This window comes from Cydia splendana, chromosome 20, assembly GCF_910591565.1.
Source record: "Cydia splendana chromosome 20, ilCydSple1.2, whole genome shotgun sequence".
Classification (NCBI taxonomy): domain Eukaryota; kingdom Metazoa; phylum Arthropoda; class Insecta; order Lepidoptera; family Tortricidae; genus Cydia; species Cydia splendana.
In genome coordinates, this window is record NC_085979.1 from 12333771 (window position 1) to 12352788 (window position 19018).

At 41.3% G+C, this 19018-nt stretch overlaps 1 protein-coding gene across 1 annotated transcript in view; it reads right to left on the reverse strand.

Annotated features, from left to right (window-relative positions):
* Window positions 1–246: 246 nt before the first annotated feature.
* LOC134800641 (uncharacterized) overlaps window positions 247–19018 on the reverse strand; it is a 21808-nt gene continuing 3036 nt past the window's right edge. Inside the window, exon 4 of the mRNA XM_063773126.1 lies at window positions 247–413. Coding sequence (XP_063629196.1) covers window positions 247–413 — 167 coding nt within the window. The remainder of the gene's footprint in view (window positions 414–19018) is intronic.

Here is a 19018-nt window from a genome sequence, read left to right on the forward strand (position 1 = left end):
TTTTTATACGTTTTCCGATCAAAACTCGGTCTCCCAGATATTAATCTTTAATAGAAAAAACCGACTTTACAAAACAGTTTAAAATACCCACACAATTATTTACGACAATAGTGCATCTTATAACAACTACAACTACATGTAGCCCCAAGACGTAAAATACTAGTTCAACTTTAAAATTCAAAAGTTAATTTTTGTCCAAATTGTTGTTCACGATATAAAACAGCCGCATCAGATAAGGCAGCGTTTCTAGGACGTCAAAAAAGCAAACTGCAGCAGCATGACGGTGTAGGGTACGAGTGCGCTGAGCAGCCGCAGCGAGAACGCTGCATCTATTTCGAACACACCGAATGCTGACAACTTGTCCAGCATCGCGCGGTTCAGCCGCAACACATTCTTGCACGTCTTGCGTATGGCTAAAATGAGATTTGATACCTACTTTTAAACGACTAGGAAGATTGTTATTTACCTCAATTCAGTTAATAGATCTAGAAACGATATGGATTAGATGTGTGAGTGTCAAAAGTGACGCATTTGTTTGAAGAAACGTCACATTTGACACTGATATATATAATTCATATCGTTTCTAGATCTATTAATTGACGTATCTTAAAGTTCGAATTGGGCCGATACTTGTGCATAATAAACTATACTAAGGTAATTTAAGCAATTATTTACCAAGTCTCTTGAAATGATTTACTAAACAATTCAATACATAAGATGCTGTTATTGACAAGACACGTTTACTTACCTACTTAGGATCTCAAAAATATTTCAAATTATTAGCTTAAGAAAGTTTGTACCGTTTTGTGCTAAGGTTTTGTGACATGAACAGAAAATTAAAAATTTAAATAATATAATATAAGCTCTCTTAAAACCTTCTCTCTCTGTCTTAGCGATAAGACCGCCTGTTGTCTGCCTCTACATTTAATCAATTGTACTTTTCTTTTGTATCTTTTTACTGAGGTGTGCCAATAAAGAGTATTCTATCTATCTATCTATAATATAATATAATAAACCTATGGGGGCAGTCACCATCAGCCCCGATGACATAAGTTGTGCCATCCGCACGGCCCAGAACTGGAAATGTCCTGGGCCGGATGGATTGCACAACTTCTGGCTAAAATGGTTCCGATGCTCGCACTCCTGCTTGGCAGCACAATTCCAACAAGCTCTCGAGCTTGGTTCTCTCCCACCTTCCTTAACAACTGGTGTCACCTTCTTGCTCTATAAGTCCGGTAGTACCACGGAAACGAAGAACTACAGACCCATCACATGCTTGCCCCTTGCTTACTCTACAAGCTCCTTACATCCATTTTGAGAGCAAAAATCAACGCGCACATTGTCGCAAACAATATTTTGGTCTCTGCTCAAAATGGATGTAGGGTTGGGTCCCGTGGTACTAAAGAGCTCCTCCTCATAGACATGACCATCTGCCAACAAATCCGGCGGAACAAGGGGGCCCTCTCAGCCGCTTGGATTGACTACAAGAAGGCCTATGATTCGGTGCCTCATTCATGGCTGGGGAGGGTCTTAGAGCTGTATAAAGTTGATGCAGCTTTGAGAGCCTTCCTAAGCGCGTGTATGGGGCAGTGGACCACAGTCCTTCGTCAACCAGGAGGCGGGGATGACCGACCTGGCCCGCAGGATTTTATAAGGATTGAGCGAGGAATCTTTCAGGGCGACAGTCTGAGTCCCCTATGGTTCTGCCTAGCTCTGAATCCCCTCAGCACCCTGCTGAAGGATTTGGGACTAGGTTGCCGGCTTCGGAGAGAGGGTGAAGTCATTTCTCACCTTCTGTACATGGATGACCTCAAATTATTTGCACCAAATAGCCAAGACTTGTTGGACCTACTGAAAACCACCGAAGTCTTCAGTAGTGCCATCAACATGGAATTTGGTGGCGATAAATGTGCAGTTATACATGTACAGCGGGGAAAGGTTATAAATTCAACAAATTTACAACTTTCTGAGACAATGTCTTTCAGATCTATCTCTGAATCAGAAACCTATAAATACCTTCGTATGTCACAGTCGTTGGGTATGAGGACGAGGGTATTAGACGGTCGGTGAGGGAGCGCTTTTTCAGTCGGCTCACAAAAGTCCTTAACAGTCTTTTGTCAGGAGGCAACAAAGTGCGCGCCTTCAACGCCTGGGTAATGCCCCTACTCACATACTCCTTTGGCATACTAAGGTGGACTCAGACCGAGCTGGACGCCCTGGATCGGAGGGTCCGGTCACTGCTCACCACACATCGCATGCTACACCCACACTCGTCAGTTATGAGACTGTACATCCCACGGAAGTGTGGAGGCCGAGGCTTCCTAAACGCCAAGGATCTCCACAACCGCGAGGTGTACAATCTCAGGAATTATTTCCTTAACTACGAGTGTGGGATGCATCGTGATGTGGTGGCAGTAGACAGGAACCTCACGCCGCTCTCCTTGGCAAATGAGAACTGGCGCAAACCTGTGGTACTAAGTACTGCGGATCGCAAGGCGGCATGGGAGAGTAAGGTGCTACACGGGCGGTTCTACAAGGCCCTCACGGGACCCGATGTGCACCTGCTCGCGTCGGTGAACTGGTTACGATTCGGGGACCTCTTCGGAGAAACCGAGGGTTTTGCCTGTGCAATTGCGGACGAAGTGATGATGACAAACAACTATCGGAAATATATCCTGAAGGACGGTACGGTCGACATTTGTCGGGCATGCCGCCGTCCCGGAGAGTCACTCAGGCATATCATTTCCGGGTGTTCTCATCTTGCTAACGGCGAGTACTTGCACAGACATAATCTCGTAGCCAGGATTATTCACCAGCAACTTGCGCTTCTATATGGCCTTGTGGACCGCGAAGTACCGTACTACAAGTACTTACCTGCGCCTGTTCTCGAGAATGGTCATGCCACGCTCTATTGGGATCGATCTATCATCACTGACAGGACTATTGTCGCCAATAAGCCTGACATCGTGCTGATAGACCGATTGCAGCGCCGGGCCGTGCTCGCCGACGTCACCATCCCCCATGATGAGAATCTCGTGAAGGCCGAGAAGGACAAGTCCAGTAAGTACCTAGACTTGGCTCACGAGATAACCGCCATGTGGGATGTTGATTCGACGATCATTGTCCCGATAGTCGTTTCAGTGAACGGTCTAATAGCGAAGAGTCTCGACCAACATCTTGAGAGACTCTCGCTAGGTGGTTGGATCAAGGGTCAGATGCAGAAGGCGGTGATCTTGGACACGGCGCGTATAGTACGTCGGTTCCTCTCTCTGCAGCGCTGACCACCGGTAGCTTGGGCCTTGCCCCGCTGCTGGCGGCCTACTAGGTTAGGTTTTTTATAATGTGTTTATATGTATTTTTATTAGAGTAGAGATAATAAATAAATAACCTAACTTAAGACGAAAAATAAATAAAGAGAATATATAATATATAAGCGACATCAGCCTGTACGAGATTAGAATGGCTCTCAAACAGCTCAAAAACAACAAGGCACCCGGTGAAGACGGAATCACAGCCTAACTTCTGAAGGCGGATGGTAAATCGGTCCTAATGGCCCTTCGGAAGTTGTTCGACTCCGTCTTACTCGAAGGGAGAACGCCTAAGGCATGGAACAGAGGTGTGGTGGTGTTGTTCTTCAAAAAGGGTGACAATGCCCTACTCAAGAACTACCGACCCATCTCACTTCTGAGCCATGTCTATAAGCTGTTTTCAAGAGTCATTACGAACCGTCTCGCACGCAGGCTAGATGACTTCCAGCCTCCTGAACAAGCCGGTTTCCGAAGAGGCTTTAGTACCGTAGACCACATCCATACGCTCCGTCAGGTAATACAGAAGACTGAGGAGTATAACCTGCCTCTCTGCTTAGCGTTTGTGGACTACGAGAATGCCTTCGATTCGATCGAAACCTGGGCCGTACTACAATCTCTCCAGAGGTGCCAAGTGGATTACCGCTATATCGAAGTGCTGAAGTGTTTGTACGAGAACGCCACTATGTCAGTCCGACTCCAGGACCAGAACTCGAAACCTATTCCGTTGCAGCGGAGAGTCAGGCAAAGCGATCTTATTTCTCCTAAACTGTTTACCGCTGCATTGGAGGATGTTTTCAAGTCTCTGGACTGGAGAAGGCTTGGCATCAACATAAACGGCGAGTACATCACTCACCTTTGGTTTGCGGACGATATAGTAATCTTGGCTGAGACTACGGAGGATTTGAGTATGATGATCGATGACCTTAGTAAAGCTTCCGAGCGAGTTGGTCTGAGGATGAACATGGACAAGACGAAGATCATGTCAAATGCCCGTGTAGAACCAACTCCTGTTACAATCGGAGACTTTACACTTGAAGTTGTAGACGATTATATATACCTAGGACAGACTTTCCAGTTAGGTAGGTCCAACTTCGAGAAAGAGGTTAATCGACGAATCCGACTCGGTTTCGGTCGCCAGCGTTTGGGAAGCTACGGCACATCTTTTTGTCCAATATTCTGCAGTGTCTCAAGACGAAAGTCTTCGACCAGTGTGTGTTGCCAGTGATGACATATGGAACTGAAACGTGGCCGCTTACTGTGTCATAAGAAGGCTCAAAGTCACCCAAAGGGCAATGGAGAGGGCTATGCTTGGAGTCTCTCTGCGTGATCGCATCATAAATGAGGCCATCCGCAGCAGAACCAAAGTAACAGATGTAGCCCTCCGAATCGCTAAACTTAAGTGGCAGTGGGCGGGGCACATTGCCCGTAGAGCCGATGGCTGTTGGGGCGGAAAGGTTCTCGAGTGGCGACCACGTACCGGAAGGCGTGGCTCAGAACCGGTCATTGTGGCACTCTTTGGGGGAGGCCTATGTCCAGCAGTGGACGTCCTCTGGCTGATATGATGATGATGATGATGATGATATAATATAATATAAATATATATGGCTGTAGGTGATAATTACTTGCCACTCATCAAGTAAAATAAAACGTTTAAAGAACATACTTCTTTTTAGTCAACAATTAAGTGTGCAACTTTACTGCTTTTTATCGTGAGAACTTGGCTTATTTTTCACACTTAATGTAATACTACTAGGTACTTAATGGCGTACGACTTATTAGTATGAAATCAATCCATTAGGCTGCCTTATAATATTTCACTCCGGTTTCGTGTAACAGCTAAGTGACAATTCATTTATATTACTCCCTTAAGAAACATGGATACTTTTTTGGATTTGGTTAAACCACTTTACGTTCTTAGTTCTATTTTTTGTATCCGCAAGTACTCCGTTCGTGATGGAATTGCTTCAACCATTAGCCACAAGGAAATGCTTATTACAATAAGCGTAAATTGTACTTTGCTTTTTTTATTCTCTTCTACTTTCCAAAGCACAGAATTAGAGGAGATTTCCCTCAAACTGTATTATCTTGTGATATATGGACATTGGACAACATGTGTTTTCTTACGTCATCATAAGTTGTCATAACATGAGATTGAGTAAGGGGTCAATTTTTGAAGAGTGTGTTTTTTCGACACTTGTATGGCAATTTTTTATTTTTGGAAAATCTGATTTATAATCATAGTTTCAGGAAGGGTTCTTATTGTTCTTAACAACAAAAATATACTGTACGAGGCACCACTCTACCTTTTATAGTTAGCAGATATGGACGTTTAAAGATTGACATTTGTATGGCACTATGTAGCCATTTGTAAGGCGGTTTTAACATGTATATGGCATTTTTTGACATTGTATGGCAGTATCCAATTTTTTATGGCACTATTTATTATTTTTGTGGCATTTATAAGACCCTAGCGACATTTGTATGGCACCTTTTCGACATTTGTATGGCACTATGTCGACATTTGTATGCCACAATCGACATTTGTGCGGTCAAAATAGCCGTATAAATGTCGCCAATAATATTTTTTTGCGAAATTTTCTACACAATACAACCGATTCACTTATATATTTTACTATATATTTTAACACTATATTTGCAAGTATTATTATAAAATACACATTTTTATTTCGACTGTGTACCAGCATATTAAGCGTCCATACAAATGTCATTGTAGTCGTACCAAAATATATCGAAAGAGATTCTTACCTGTTTTTATATAAATTAAACTGTTTCCTCGTCCACACTCGATGTCAATCGACGCCCAACTAACCGCACTATTGCGTCATAAATTTAATCTAACCGTTATTCAATAGACAAAGAAGATTTTGGGGGGTATCTTTAAGTCATAACAAAACAAGCGCCGCATGGGACAACGATAAAAAGGCTTCCCTTGTTTTATTAAATAACGCAATAATTTATCGAAAGGATTAAATCAATTCTCTAGAAAATGCTCTTTATAAAAATACAAAGTTATTCATAATACGTTGCGTACATCCAAAGTTATGATTTTTTTTATTGGGCTATGTCACCACTGGGACACGCGAAAAACGGCAAATTTCGCCGTTTTTGGAACTTTACATATTTTACATATTTTTTAAAGCTTACAATACATTGAATGAAAATATATACATACCCAGTATTTTAGTGCTATGGACTTCGAGTTTTAGCCGTGGGACAGCAAAACATGCCAATTTGAAAATTGACCCTAAGGTATTTGTGGCATTACTCAAAATAATCCAGGAAATTTACAATTTTGAAAGAAGTCACCTGTGGTCTAAAGCGGTAAAAAGAAAGTTAAAGATTGCTTGTGGAATTATGATGTATTATATATTGGGGTCAACATTCCAAAAATCGTAATAGATCCATACTGGAATTGGTACAGATGCTTGTTTCTAGGTCTCAGCATCATCGTCGACTTTGAAATGGTTTTCATAATTTTTGTAATCAGATTTTTGGCTTAAAAAATTCAAAACGTGGTCTAAAGTTATGAGTAAATATTCCTCTGAACAAAAAAATTACAATTGTCAAACTAACTTTATAAACATAGACAGTCCAGAACAAGAAATAAGAAATACAAGAAGTTCAAGAAGGAAACATGAAACTGAGAATTTAACTGAAGGTGGACAAGATATCGCCATAGAAGTATACGAAGAGTTAGATGTCGACAACAGGGATGAAGCAAAGAAACTGTTTGAAGTTTATGACCAATTAGTAAATAGTACTAATCTGATGAAATCTGCGTTTCAATTCACCGTACGTGATCTGCTTGCTGAAGTCTATTCCAATAGAACTTCTTCTTTCTTCTTCTTCTTTTATTTTAATGGCGGTCTGGCCAATTCAATAGAACTTGCTAACTATGTAAACAAACCGCCATATTGAAATTGTCTCTGAATGATGAATTTACTAGTGATGGGCAAGACTCCTACTTACTACTTTACTAATGTCAAACCATATCGAATATTAAAATACCAAAAGTAAAACACAAGTAGTTACTTATTTTTAATTTGTTTAATCACGATCAGAATACAAATTAGTACTTAAAAATGATGTATTGATGTATTTTATAACCGCGGCGGTAGGTACAGAGCGTGAGTTGGGTAGTGTGCAAAGAATATAATACTCACTACGAGAAGAACGGTAACTCCATACAAAAAAATGTCCCCTTCCGTTTATACGTTTATACTAGTGGCGCCCTCGTTGTGTACCAATGGAACTAAAGTTGACAACTGGTAAACCAGTGTAAACTTTGACATTTAATGATGCTGGTGGGTTTTGAGCGTACGAACTTTCTGTTAAGATTGGCTTTTCACAGGGCGAACATATGTTGTTTACATTATCTCTGAAATCGTTAGCTATATTAACTATGGAGTGGATGTTGTACTTATTGAATTTTTTTATTATAATTTCGTCAATTGATTTTGAGATTTTTCCGCATAGTTTGTTCACGATTTCCCAGACTTTTATCTGATTTTTAAAATTATCGCGTATGTCGTTTTTAATTTTTTTAATTAGTTATGTATTTATTTGTTTTATTTCTGTATATATTGTATAATAGTCTTTTTTCCGCGTTACCTTAATCTTGATGCCATATTTTGTACAATTCGTCCCTTTTTTTTACACATTTTTATTGCTTTGTCCTTTAACCAATTTACACTTTTCCTTTTACTTATGTGTATTTTAGTCTTACATTTCTCATATGCTAATTTAAACTTATCTATTATGAAGTTAAGTACATCGTTTCGGTCATCATATTTTAAAGCAAGGCTCCAGTCAGTCGCACGCAGTTCCATTGTCACCTTTTTGTTATCTATTTTAAGTGCGTACCTATTTTGGTTGCATTGGCGCGGGCGAGTTATCTACGAATGCGAAACCAGTTATGAGGTGGTCGGCGAGCGCATTGTTAATTACTGTGGTTCTTATCTGGCTAGTATAGTTACTTTACTACGGCCGGCCGGCGGTTGGTAACGGATGAATACATGATCGATACACGACTTAGTAATACGGTTGCCTCTTGGTTCTATACGTGATACGTGTGTACTGACTGATGCCTTGTTCTAGGCCTTTTTCGCTTAATTTATTTAGGTAGTATGATACTATGGGATTGGATTGCTTCAAGTCGATGTTCATGTCACCTATGATTACATAATTATTGTTATTATATGGGGAGGATATAATTCTTGATAGTTCTTGCACAAATAGGGTTTTATTTAAATTAGGTGGTCTATATATAGCACAAAGATGTTTGTTACAGCTCGAATTAGTTGTTATCTTACCTAGGATACATTCAAAGTTATTTGTTGATATCACGTGCCTGTTAAAATTAATGCTTTTATGTACGTAGACGATTACTCCTCTGCCCTTTCTAACAGTCCGTAGCTCGGTAAATAGTTCATATAGGCCAAGAAAGGTACGCTCGGCTAGTATGGCGGAATGGAAATAATTAGTAATAGCTGAAATTTTCGGTGTATGGGACAGATAATAAATCTAGTGATTACGTCGACACATAATCCAAATAAATATATTACATTTAGGTATTTTAAAAAAAATGTAAAAATATAAAAAATCACAGAAAGTTTGTAAAAAATATTAATAACATTTTTTAAATTTATACTCATAGAGAAATATTTGCTTTATGACACTAAGCATGAATCACACAAAAAATAATTCTGTATCCTACATTTAAAGTAAGTAACCTACGGTTATTATTAAATTCAGTATATTTCCGTCCTCAAAAATGGTAATAGGCTATTTTTTCTCTCATTATTTCCAAATTACAATAAGTACAAGCGTTGCAATTTAATCGTACACTAAATAATACCGTATGGTAGGTTTTATGGGGTTGTGCATTAATTGCCTGGTTAAAAATGGTAATAGATCAATATCATATGGGATTTTTATTATGAGTTCTCTTTCGTCGAATACTGTTAAAATCGGCTTGAAATATGATTCGTAACACAAAAAACCATCAAAAACGTTATCGTTGCTTTAAAGTTGCCGCGCACGAGCCAGCGAGCTAACGCGATTGGTCGTTGCATGGAGCGGGGCGACGGAACGATGAAACTTCCATCGCCCCGAGCGCGAATATTTAAAAAAGTATTTAGTATATTTACTATTTACTCGGTCAAAACATATGTACCAGTGAACGTAAAAAATATGGGAGACTAGATTCGAACTAATTATCAGCTTTAATCTGGGCAAGAGTGCTGTAAATAAGAAAGTTAATTTTACGTAATTGCAGGCTTTCCGTCTTTGCGTGCGCGTTAAATTTAATACAATAATAGGCCAATTATATAGGGCTATTATACTGACACACACCCAATTTGATAGCAGAAAAAGACGCGAAATTAAAATTTTCTTAGGGAAATCAAATCTTCGCGCCTATAAGTTTAAACCATTTAGAATTTCAATAGCGGTCATTTAAGTACCACCCCTCACCACTAAAATGTAATTATCAAAAACGACAGTTGCTAATGTTCCCCAAAGTAAGCATTTCTAGTTATTGCTGCAATACAGTGGTACCGGGCACCTTGCGACGCAAGGCCGAGCAGGAATCGCAAACCTTAAAATATTTGCACTAATTAATTGAGTTAGGATTTTGTTAGTACTCTTTAATTGAATAGCAAAAAATATAAGTTATGTATTAGAAATACCGTTTTTATTCGATTTTTAATTAAGTAATTATTGTTAAACTTATTTTTACCGTGTGGTGTCGGTTAAAATTTCACTAGTAACATCATTTGGCGACTAGGGCAATAAAAGTCGACACCATAACCAACAAATTAACAAACAACAATAACCAACAAATTAACAAACAACAAAAATTTGCAGTAATATTCCAAAACTCGACTGAACGCAAGCGCACCGAACCGTGTCGCTCCCCTGACGCGACTCAGTGTCATAAAACGTAAGGCCGTGGTATTAACGACAGCGGATAGCTGAGCGGCGAGCGGTGACTGCAGGCGGCAATAAGGTGTTCAGTTAATGTTTTTATAATTTGAAATGACTTCGTTTCCATGTAGAAATAACCAAACAGCCTTTAGAAGCATTTAATATTTTATTTGTGGCCGTATACATTATGTTTTATTGGTAAATTAACTACAATTATTCATATTTGTGGATAAAACAATATACATACTATAATGAATACTAAATTAACATTAAATAAATACATTATTTATGACATAAAAATACATTGCGCGTATTTAACTACTTAGCACTGTTTAATTACGATACTTGCAAGCAAGTAGTAAAGTATATGGCTCCATCCTATCCTGTACCACGATATAGAAGCGATAACATTTTTGCGACAGTTTTGTATAGATAATGGATTTGTCGCTAGAAAATTACGATATCGAGATAAAAGTCAGGTCTCTGAGCGTTATTGAAACGTTAAATGCTTTTTACTTATACATGTTTTAAATTTGCCGCGCTTTTTCTAGTCAAGCTGAATGTGTTTCACTATAGAATAGTAATCGAATTGGTTCAGATTTAACGTTTAATGCATATAAATAACATAATTTTGGACTAAGTACATTATACATACCTACATGACATCAGGCTATGGTTTGGCGCACCGTGACCCTGAACGGCGCGGTAATGTGTTACGGCTGTTAAGTGAAGTCCAGACGGGATGATCAAATCGACCGATTTGATCAGAAATGAAATTGGGGTCAATCTCCAAATTAAGCAACAATTAAACAACTGTACCCATATTTGGAACCTCAGAATAATATACCCGGCCGGATACCGGATAGTAACTTTGCTTGATTTCAGAGTAAACAAATTGGATTTAAGAAACAGTCACGTTTCTATTGTACATTACTCGTTTATTATTTCAAAACAATTTAAACATCCACTCACTTGCACGCGTAGGTACCTACTCATTTCGAACATAGAAATGAGTCCGCGCCAACGTTCACCACGAAACAGGTTAAAACCTGCACAATGCGCACCTAAAAACCGAAATGTAGGTATTGTTAAATTTAGTTTGTAGTTAATTAGTTTTTTGGTGTAAGTGTATGAACCAAGGTCTGAAATAAATGATTTTTTATTTTTTTTATTGTTCCGCCGGCCGAAGATTCGGCGGTCGGATACCGAATATTTGGCTGACGGTCAGGCCAAATATCCGGTATCCGACCAAACAACTATCCATTGCATTTCTAATTGAGAGTGGCAACACTATCGTAGGTCGTATTGCCCTTTTCTAGCATATACGTCCCTCGCTCCTACACTCCCACCACACAGGCAGGTTGCTTTGTCAGTTATACAAGGCAAATTTTCAAGTCATTGGCTTGCTGTTTTTCCATCTGGAAGGTCGTGAAGCTAAACTGCTGGTGAGTTTTTGAATTTGTACCTCAGTTTAGCTGACTATATTGAAATAGTTATTTATTTTACAAGGGGGCAAAGTTGTTGTTTAACCGCTCGTGCTAATATTGATACTGGAGCAAGTAAAACATTCGAAACGGAATCTTGAGCGTTGCGAGGGTTTCAAAGCACGAGGGTTAAACAAAATTTGCCCCAAGTGAAACACAAAATGTTTCACCACACCAACCCAAAGCAAATATTAAATATAAAAATATCATACAAAATAAAATACAAATGAATTTTATTAAATATTTATGATTTAAAAGTCAATTCTACCAGCAAACATAAGAAAACAACTCAAAATTTGCATTTGATTCCTTTGCCTCACTTGTGAATAAAATGAAACTTTGCTCTCAGTTTTTGAAGTGCAAAGTAAGCCTTTCCGAGCTGGTGTGAAATAAATAATTAAATTTTTCACGCCACTGTTCGGAAATGTGGCAATAGATGGTCTAAAACCAAGCTGGAAAGTAGGCAATAGCTGTAGCACCTGAACCACCACTACTACAATGTTTCATTATTATCATCATCTGTCATTGGTGACAGTTCGCTACAGCAATGAGTATAATTTAAAACATAAAAATCAATAAAAGGTCTTTTTTGGCGCAACTTTTTCCTTCAAAAATAAATTTAGGTTATTTATAGGACCAATTTCTTGTTTAAAAAAAACGAAATGTCAAACTATTCATTCATTCAGTCAGTTCATTCGATTCACGCTTAAGGTGTTTTTTACTTTTGTAGCTGTTTGTGGTTTTTTAGCAAAATCGCTTCTAAGTTTAGTGTCGGTTTGAAGCAAACAACATAAAAACGCCTCTTAAATGTGATAAAAAAGAAAAAAGGCGGGGTCGGAAAATTCTCACTGAATTGGATAGTACTATAAAATATAAGAAACACGTATCTACGCTCGCTATAAAAATGAGTTCTTCTAGTGAAGAAAATGATATTCTTACGCTGACGCCTACCAAAATTCAAGAGACAGCACAGGCAGTGGCTAGTAATTTGCTACCAGAGAAATCGCGGGCTAGTACTTATAGTTATCCAAATGTTTCCTTATTTCCTCGCAGTAGTCGTGAAAACCACTATGTAATGCCTCGGCCGGAAACGCTAAAGATGGAGTCGTATTATTCGAGGGCCTCCACCAACGTGTCGGCCCTCAAACTCACTCGTCCATCTTTTAGCGGTTTTCCGTCCTCTCCTACAATGTACTATAGTTGTCCATTAAATTATCTAGCAAATAAAAACGATCCGGAATAGTGATGTGAAAGTGCAAGAGGATATTAGAAAGAGAGATGCCTAAGAGTAGCATACCATAATGAATACATGTGTCTTAGCTGTATATTGTATTGTATGTTAAATAATGTTAAAAATGCTTTATGTTGTTAATGTGTTCCAAATTGTGCCGCTTTGGCATTAGCTGTAAGGTGCAATTTGTTATTTGAAATAAATAAATAAATACAATAAATGTTAATTTTACAAAATGTACCTGTCAAGTTGTATACTTTACTAAATATCTCTCTCCTCACAGGTGTTACAATAAAGGGTGTACGTACTACATAATTAATTAAACACTCATAATATAATTATATTACATACACATAATAAGTATATCATAGGATATGTATAATCACATTGGTTTGGCGTCTTCCCACCACCAGGTGATAACAAACATGTTTCAATATTATTCTTATGTTCCGAATATCGGTACAGCTGTTTAATGACAGCATTTACACAAAAATAAAACGCTAATTAAATAACTTATCATATTCGGAACTACAGATGCAACGGATAGTTGTTTGGCCGCATACAGGATACCGGATGTACGGCCTGACCATAGGCCGAATATTCGGTATTCAGCCGCCGAATATTCGGCCGGCAGAAATATTCAGGTTTTTCAGGTGCGCATTGTGGAAGTTTTGGCCTGTTTCGTAATGAACTTTCGCGCGGTATATAGGTCTATCACTAGGTACGAAATTAGTGCGCGAGCTAGTGAATGGAACGTTTAAATTGTTTTAAAATAATAATCGAGTACGATTATATTCCGATATCAAGCATAGTTATTTAGTACCCTTATTTTAGTATCCGGTATCCGTCTGGATATTAAAATAAGGGCGAGATAGGATACCGGATAGTAACCGAATATCCGGTGCATCTCTATTCGGAACCTAAAGTTTTAATCCTGCATGGTGCAAATATGTATAATTTTGAGACAATGACTTGAAAATTTGTCTTGTATAACTGACAAAGCAACCTGCCTGTGTGGTGTGGGAGAGAGAGGGAGGTATATGCTAGAAAAAGACAATACGACCTAGGGGCTGTCCATACAGGACGTCATCTATTTTTGACGATTTTTGTCGCCCCCCCCCTAAAATCATCAAAAAATCATGCTTCGAATGACACCGTTTCCTCCTGCGTCATGCTACCATCATCCGATGTCCAGACCCCCCCCCCCAAATTTGAAATGACTTAAATTTATGAATAGGCCCCTACGACAGTGTTGCCACTCTCAATATTATTTATTCTTAGGTTCCGAATATGGTAAGTTATTTAATTAGCGTTTTATTTTTGTGTAAAACGCTGTCATTTTAAAGCCGTACTTTTCGCCTTATTGCAAAGGAGTAAGGTGCAAAAGTGTAAACATATATTTCACGTCGACTCTTATTATACTATGTTAAACTTATTATGGAACTTACTGTTATACTTATTATGGAACGTAAACTATGAATTGAAAGAGCACGAAATAGTCAATATAATACGTTTGTTGAAAAAAAAAAGTCTACAGACGCTTAGGCGCGAAGGGTTATTGTCTCATAGAAAATTTGAATTTCGCGCCTTTTTCTACTGACAAAGTTGTTGGATAGACGGTAATATCAAATTAAAGAGGGGGCCTACACACTTCGCTGTGACAGAATGTGAAAGTGTCACCAAAACTGTCAAATGACTACGATAATAAGTATTCCTTTTATAATGCCACTCCACACTATGCCATTCTGAAATTAAATAAGAACGATAGATAGTCATGCGCAATTTTAATTTTTGTAGTGGGTCATAATTGACGTATATAATTACGAATATAATTTGAACATCAACCAATAATATTGGAAATGATATCAGTTATTTTTAATCAGCTATCATTCACGCGCGCGTTCATTTTGCTTAGACTTGGCCGCACAAATATTTGGTGCGAGCGAGAAGCCCGCCCACGTTCGAATTGGCCTGTCACTTGTAGTATAACCGTATCTTTACTGGAGTAATAATTGTCTAGCGTGAACAGCCTAACACAGCGGTCGGCAACCAGCGGCCCGCGCGCCGCATGCGGCCCGCGAACCTCTCACTTGCGGCCCGCGAGCCTCCCTGGCTATTTTGTATGTAATATTGACAAATGACAATGTCTGATAAAGTCATAAATATTAACAAAGTGCGGCCCGCGTCCACTTCGTTAACTGCTATGTGGCCCTTGGGTGCTAAAAGGTTGCCGACCGCTGGTCTAACACATTCGTGCGAGATGTTTGCTTCTACTTGGTAGGATTTCTGTTTTACATAGATCTCCGACCATGGCATTAAAATTTACAGCCATCAGGTGCTACAAAAAATATGGTTGTCTGTAAAGTCGGTTTACGGACGATAATTTTGCGTGATAACGTCATAAGAAAACATTACCATTACATTACGTAACGTTAAATATATTAGAAACGGGTCACTCACGTATTTTAAGTCGAAAAACGCTCGTATATATTTAATATGTCTGTGTCTCACGGAAGTTTTGTTATTAATATTACGTAACGTTACCGGATACCTATGTCCACAACGTGACACTTTTTTCGTGCGTAGCATGCATTTGTAAGATGTGTTCATCGATTTACAAGACGTTATCACGTCAAAAGGAGTTCACGAATTAAGGACCTAAATCATAATATGGGTCAAAATTGATGTACCTACACATTTTTCGTTTATTTAGTTTTTTTTTTCGTTTACGTATTCTTTTGTTTTTTTTTTTTACTTAATTGATTGGTGTTTGAAATTAGGTACTTGCTAGCGAAAAAAGGCTTCGAAGTCAGTTTATTTTATGAAGTTCACAGAGTCGCATAACCTTAACACATACTAATTTTTTTTAACCCATATGTCCCTTTTATTTTGCAGTGGCGACGACGCGATCAGCCAAGAACGCTCTGCGATTATCCAGTACGTGCCGCTTCAAGGCCGTCGGCGCGCTGCCCGTCGACGCTGCGTTACCGCTGCGACTAGGGTTGCCATATGGAAGAATTAAATGTCCTGATAAAAATCCGGACATCACCCTAAAAATCCGGACATTTCTTGTAGCAGAGATTTGGCGTAACTTGAACGACGCCCCGGCGGCGCCCTGCTCTCTGCGGTGTACTGTATCGTGGATCTACTTTTCCCTTTCCCTTCGCCCGATCCCGTAGCCCCCTCCCCGGGCGCGCATTTTATTTTTATAAGGTAATTCCAAAAAATCCGGACACATGCCAAGTCCGGCCGCAATCCGGACAAAGGGTCAAAAACCCGGACATGTCCGGACAAATCCGGACGTATGGCAACCCTAGCTGCGACTCGCTGCGCTAGTCCGCTCCTACACGGAGTACACGGTCGTTTTATTGCAATTCGCGTTGCCGTAAGCAATGCTCGAAGTTTACGTGTTATGTATTTAATAATATGCATGTCTTGGGATTGTATGGTTTTATTGGTTTTGTCAATAAATATAATCACCTGTAATAATCTGTTTTATTTTTGCAATCATTTAGGTTCAAACGATCAAGTCAAATATTAGTAGCGAGTAGGGAGAAAACTGACATTCAAACCTCGATAACATTTTATTTTTACATATGTAAACTGAATAGTATATATAATAAATATTCCGGACGTTTGTATTTTAGTTTTCTCCCTCCCTCACCCCGTAGTACCTCGTAGTTGGGGTGAGATGGGATTTCATACAAAGGTGATTTTGGAACATTATTGGATCGATTATTTTGACATTGGAAATGTCTTTTCGTTCGCTCCAGTATACGGTCCGATTTCACGAAAAAGTGCGATCCCCTTATATCTCGGAAAGTTGTGAAGATATGATATTAAAAAATAGGCTCAAAAGACGCATAATCACGAGAGCTGTAAGGTGCAAAAATAATTATTCGAGAAAATCAAAAACGAAAAAGTTATGGTCGAAATAGTGAAAATAAAATTCAATTTTTTCCGAATTTTTGATTTTGGTGCTCGATAATTTGGAAACGAAGAATGATATCAAAAATTTGAGAAAAACGGCTCTGGACAATTTAGTCAGCTACAATTTGAGCCTAAAACAAAGACGATCGGGTTAAGGGTTTGCCCTGTAGCCTAACCTTAAAATAGTCAAAAAGTCAGAACGACATTTTTCACAGGACATTTATGACTTCATGTTTCGCAGAGTTCGTTATCGGTGTTTGTTGTGAATTATCGGGATTATGACGGCAGAATAACACTTGCACTGCGTGGGCTTTCAAAATCGCTGCAGATTTTTCTTGGTCTAACTCTATCTATCCTGTTTGAGACGGGCGTAGATAACGCACTATTCGACAATCTATGCATTCTTGTGGTGGTGGAAATAGAAATAGAGATATAGGCAGAGGTAGAGGCAGAGGCAGAGGCAGAGGCAGAGGCAGAGGCAGAGGCAGAGGCAGAGGCAGAGGCAGAGGCAGAGGCAGAGGCAGAGGCAGAGGCAGAGGCAGAGGCAGAGGCAGAGGCAGAGGCAGAGGCAGAGGCAGAGGCAGAGGCAGAGGCAGAGGCAGAGGCAGAGGCAGAGGCAGAGGCAGAGGCAGAGGCAGAGGCAGAGGCAGAGGCAGAGGCAGAGGCAGAGGCAGAGGCAGAGGCAGAGGCAGAGGCAGAGGCAGAGGCAGAGGAGGCAGAGGCAGAGGCAGAGGCAGAGGCAGAGGCAGAGGCAGAGGCAGAGGCAGAGGCAGAGGGAGAGGGAGAGGGAGAGGGAGAGGGAGAGGGAGAGGGAGAGGAGAGGGAGAGGGAGAGGGAGAGGGAGAGGGAGAGGGAGAGGGAGAGGGAGAGGGAGAGGGAGAGGAGAGGGAGAGGGAGAGGGAGAGGGAGAGGGAGAGGGAGAGGGAGAGGGAGAGGGAGAGGGAGAGGGAGAGGGAGAGGAGAGGGAGAGGGAGAGGGAGAGGGAGAGGGAGAGGGAGAGGGAGAGGGAGAGGGAGAGGAGAGGGAGAGGGAGAGGGAGAGGGGAGAGGGAGAGGGAGAGGAGAGGGAGAGGGAGAGGGAGAGGGAGAGGGAGAGGGAGAGGGAGAGGGAGAGGGAGAGGGAGAGGGAGAGGGAGAGGGAGAGGGAGAGGGAGAGGGAGAGGGAGAGGGAGAGGGAGAGGGAGAGGGAGAGGGAGAGGGAGAGGGAGAGGGAGAGGGAGAGGGAGAGGGAGAGGAGAGGGAGAGGGAGAGGGAGAGGGAGAGGGAGAGGGAGAGGGAGAGGGAGAGGGAGAGGGAGAGGGAGAGGGAGAGGGAGAGGGAGAGGGAGAGGGAGAGGGAGAGGGAGAGGGAGAGGGAGAGGGAGAGGGAGAGGGAGAGGGAGAGGGAGAGGGAGAGGGAGAGGGAGAGGAGAGGGAGAGGGAGAGGGAGAGGGAGAGGGAGAGGGAGAGGGAGAGGGAGAGGGAGAGGGAGAGGGAGAGGGAGAGGGAGAGGGAGAGGAGAGGGAGAGGGAGAGGGAGAGGGAGAGGGAGAGGGAGAGGGAGAGGGAGAGGGAGAGGGAGAGGGAGAGGGAGAGGGAGAGGGAGAGGGAGAGGGAGAGGGAGAGGGAGAGGGAGAGGGAGAGGGAGAGGGAGAGGGAGAGGGAGAGGGAGAGGGAGAGGGGAGAGGGAGAGGAGAGGGAGAGGGAGAGGGAGAGGGAGAGGGAGAGGGAGAGGGAGAGGGAGAGGGAGAGGGAGAGGAGAGGGAGAGGGAAGAGGGAGAGGGAGAGGGAGAGGGAGAGGGAGAGGGAGAGGGAGAGGGAGAGGGAGAGGGAGAGGGAGAGGGAGAGGGAGAGGGAGAGGGAGAGGGAGAGGGAGAGGAGAGGGAGAGGGAGAGGGAGAGGGAGAGGGAGAGGGAGAGGGAGAGGGAGAGGGAGAGGGAGAGGGAGAGGGAGAGGGAGAGGGAGAGGGAGAGGGAGAGGGAGAGGGAGAGGGAGAGGGAGAGGGAGAGGGAGAGGGAGAGGGAGAGGGAGAGGGAGAGGGAGAGGGAGAGGGAGAGGGAGAGGGAGAGGGAGAGGGAGAGGGAGAGGGAGAGGGAGAGGGAGAGAATTTTCTTGACAGCAGTTTGACGCGACGAAAGATG